The sequence below is a fragment of the Oratosquilla oratoria genome, chromosome 16 (assembly GCF_046742065.1).
Source record: "Oratosquilla oratoria isolate Oo_2021 chromosome 16, ASM4674206v1, whole genome shotgun sequence".
NCBI classification, from domain to species: Eukaryota; Metazoa; Arthropoda; class Malacostraca; order Stomatopoda; family Squillidae; genus Oratosquilla; species Oratosquilla oratoria.
Window position 1 is genome coordinate 13,277,664 of NC_134792.1, and position 2,500 is coordinate 13,280,163.

Sequence of the window (2,500 nt, forward strand, 5' to 3'; positions counted from 1 at the left end):
TGCACAGGACACGGAAAGCCCGATACAATGATCGCGTGACGGTCATACGATGATTGGCCAACAGTTGGCCGATCGTTAGGAAGGAGACAAGTTGCAACACAGGTCCAGGACGCATTTGGTAACGAATACCCAGGCAGCATTTGCAAAAAAGACAAAAATAATAATAGTAACACTAATTTAGTTAAGCAAATATCAAAAGAAAAAGAAAATAAAGTTGAATATTTGTTCATGTACCAGGACAAAGGTAAATGACATATATTTCATTAATCTTTATGTTTATTTCTACGCTTGTGTGTAAGGACAAAGTAAACAAAATAGAATGACACACATTTGTACAGAGATATTTGTGCAAAAGTAGACCTTATGTATCTACACACAACGAGAAGCAAATATAATTAAAGAGAAGAATGATAAATAGAAGATGAAGAAAAAGAGGAAGATGTAAATAAGGAGGAAAAGAAGAAGAGGAAAAGGATAAAGACCATAGAAAACAAAAGGAAAAAGAACAAGAAAAAAGAAGCAGTGGAAGAAGGGAATGAAGAAGAAAATGATGAAGAAGAACAAGAAAAGAGAGGAATATGAAGAATAAGAAGAATGAGAAGAAAGAGAAAAAGAAGTAGAAGACGGGAAAGAAAGAGAAAGACGTACAAGAAGAAGAAGGGGAAGAAGGGGAAGAAGAAGAAGAAGAAGAAGATAACAAACGAGAAGAAGAAAAGGGCAAAGAAGAATGAGTGGAAGAAGAAGATGAAGAAAAAGAAAAGGAAAAGAGGAAGAAGAGGAAAAAACAACAACAACAACAGTGGTGGCGACAACGGGAGAAGAAAGCGAAGGAAGTAAGGAGGAGGCATCGTAGGAGGAGGAAGAGGAAAAGGAGGAGGAGGAAGAGGAGGAGGAGGAGGAAGGGGGGAGGAGGAAGAGGAATAAGAGGAGGAGGAAAAGGAGGAAGAGGAAGAGGAGGAGGAGGAGGAAAGAGGAAGAAGAGGAGGAAAAGTAGGAGGAAGAGAATGAGGAAGAGGAGGAAGAGGAAGGAAAGGAAAAAGAGGAGGCGGAGGGAAAGGAAAAAGGAGGAGGAGGAGAAGGAAGAGGAGGGGGAGAAGAAAGACGATGAGGAGGAGGAAGAAGAGGAGGAAAAGAAAGAGGAGGAAAAAGAGGGGGAAGAAAAGGAGGAGGGAGAGGAGGAAAAGGAGGAACAAGGAGGAGGAGAAAGTGGAGGAGAAAAAGGAGGATGAGGAGAAAAAGGGGGAGGAAAAGGAGGAGGAGGAGAAGATGGAAGAGGAGAAGGAGGAGGAGGAGATGGAAGAGGAAGAGGAGGAGGAGGAGGAAGAGGAGGGGGAGAAAGAAAACGAGGTTGAGGAAGTGGAGGAGGAAAAGGAGAAAGAGGGAGAGGAAAAGGAGGAGGAGGAGAAGAAAGAGAAGGAAGAGGAGGAGAAGGAAGAGGAAGAGGAAAAGGAGGAGGGGGAAGAGGAGGAGGAGGAGGAAGAGGAAGAGTAGGGATGCGACTCACGTGTCCGATGATGACGGGCATGAGCATCTCGCCTGCGGCAGCACAGACAACCAGAATGCTGGTGATGTATGCTGCAAACAAGTAATTCGATAATTACAAGGGTGCATACATTTATCTATAAATGAATACTCGCACATTCTCTTTAATATACGCTGAGTGGAACACAAATGTATTGCAAAATCTATTATCATTTAAAAAATACATTTAAAAAACACTCAAATTTCTTGAGTGTAGACCTTGTTTCTGAAAGGCGATGAAAAACAAGGTTTTACAGTGATTACATAATTTCACACAACAAACAGTTACTTGATTTGTACATAATAAGGGTCAAGTGGACAACTTAAATACCGCTATCTGAAGACCCGGAGGAAGTTCCTTCTTCCACCTTATAAGAGGGGTAGCCAGCCAAGGCACGCACTCCACCCCCCATACCCCTCCCATTTTAATTTTTTCTTAGCTCCTCGTGGATAAAGGGCCTTCCCTGCCTCCCGCCCACTGCCTGGGTCAGAATCAACGCGGCCAGACACAGCAGGGCAGGACTCGACAAACGAAGCTGGTTTACCCCCACTGCTTCATTTACATAGCGACCCTCCACCCTCGTTGTCTTCGTTAAGAATATAAGAAGGTTGGAAGTCGTCTTTACTATTAATTATTATCACTATTATTATTATTATTATTATTATTATTATTATTATTATTATTATTATTATTATTATTATTATTATTATTATTATTATTATTATTATTATTATTATTATTATTATTATTATTATTATTATTATTATTATTATTATTATTATTATTATTATTATTATTATTATTATTATTATTATTATTATTATTATTATTATTATTATTATTATTATTATTATTATTATTATTATTATTATTATTATTATTATTATTGATGGATGGGGTGAAGGGGGCTTTGGAGAAGAGGGGAATGTCTGTTGAGGAAGGACGGGAGAGGACAGAAGACAGGGGTGAATGGAGAAT

At 39.2% G+C, this 2,500-nt stretch overlaps 1 protein-coding gene across 2 annotated transcripts in view; it reads right to left on the reverse strand.

Annotated features, from left to right (window-relative positions):
- Positions 1-2,500, reverse strand: part of LOC143033833 (major facilitator superfamily domain-containing protein 4A-like) — a 366,188-nt gene that overhangs the window by 28,320 nt on the left and 335,368 nt on the right. For both annotated transcript variants that reach the window (XR_012967192.1, XM_076199372.1), the window contains exon 9: positions 1,505-1,575. Coding sequence is in view for 1 of the 2 variants with exons in the window: in XM_076199372.1 (XP_076055487.1) it covers positions 1,505-1,575 (71 nt within the window). In the remaining variant the exon portion in view is untranslated. The remainder of the gene's footprint in view (positions 1-1,504; positions 1,576-2,500) is intronic.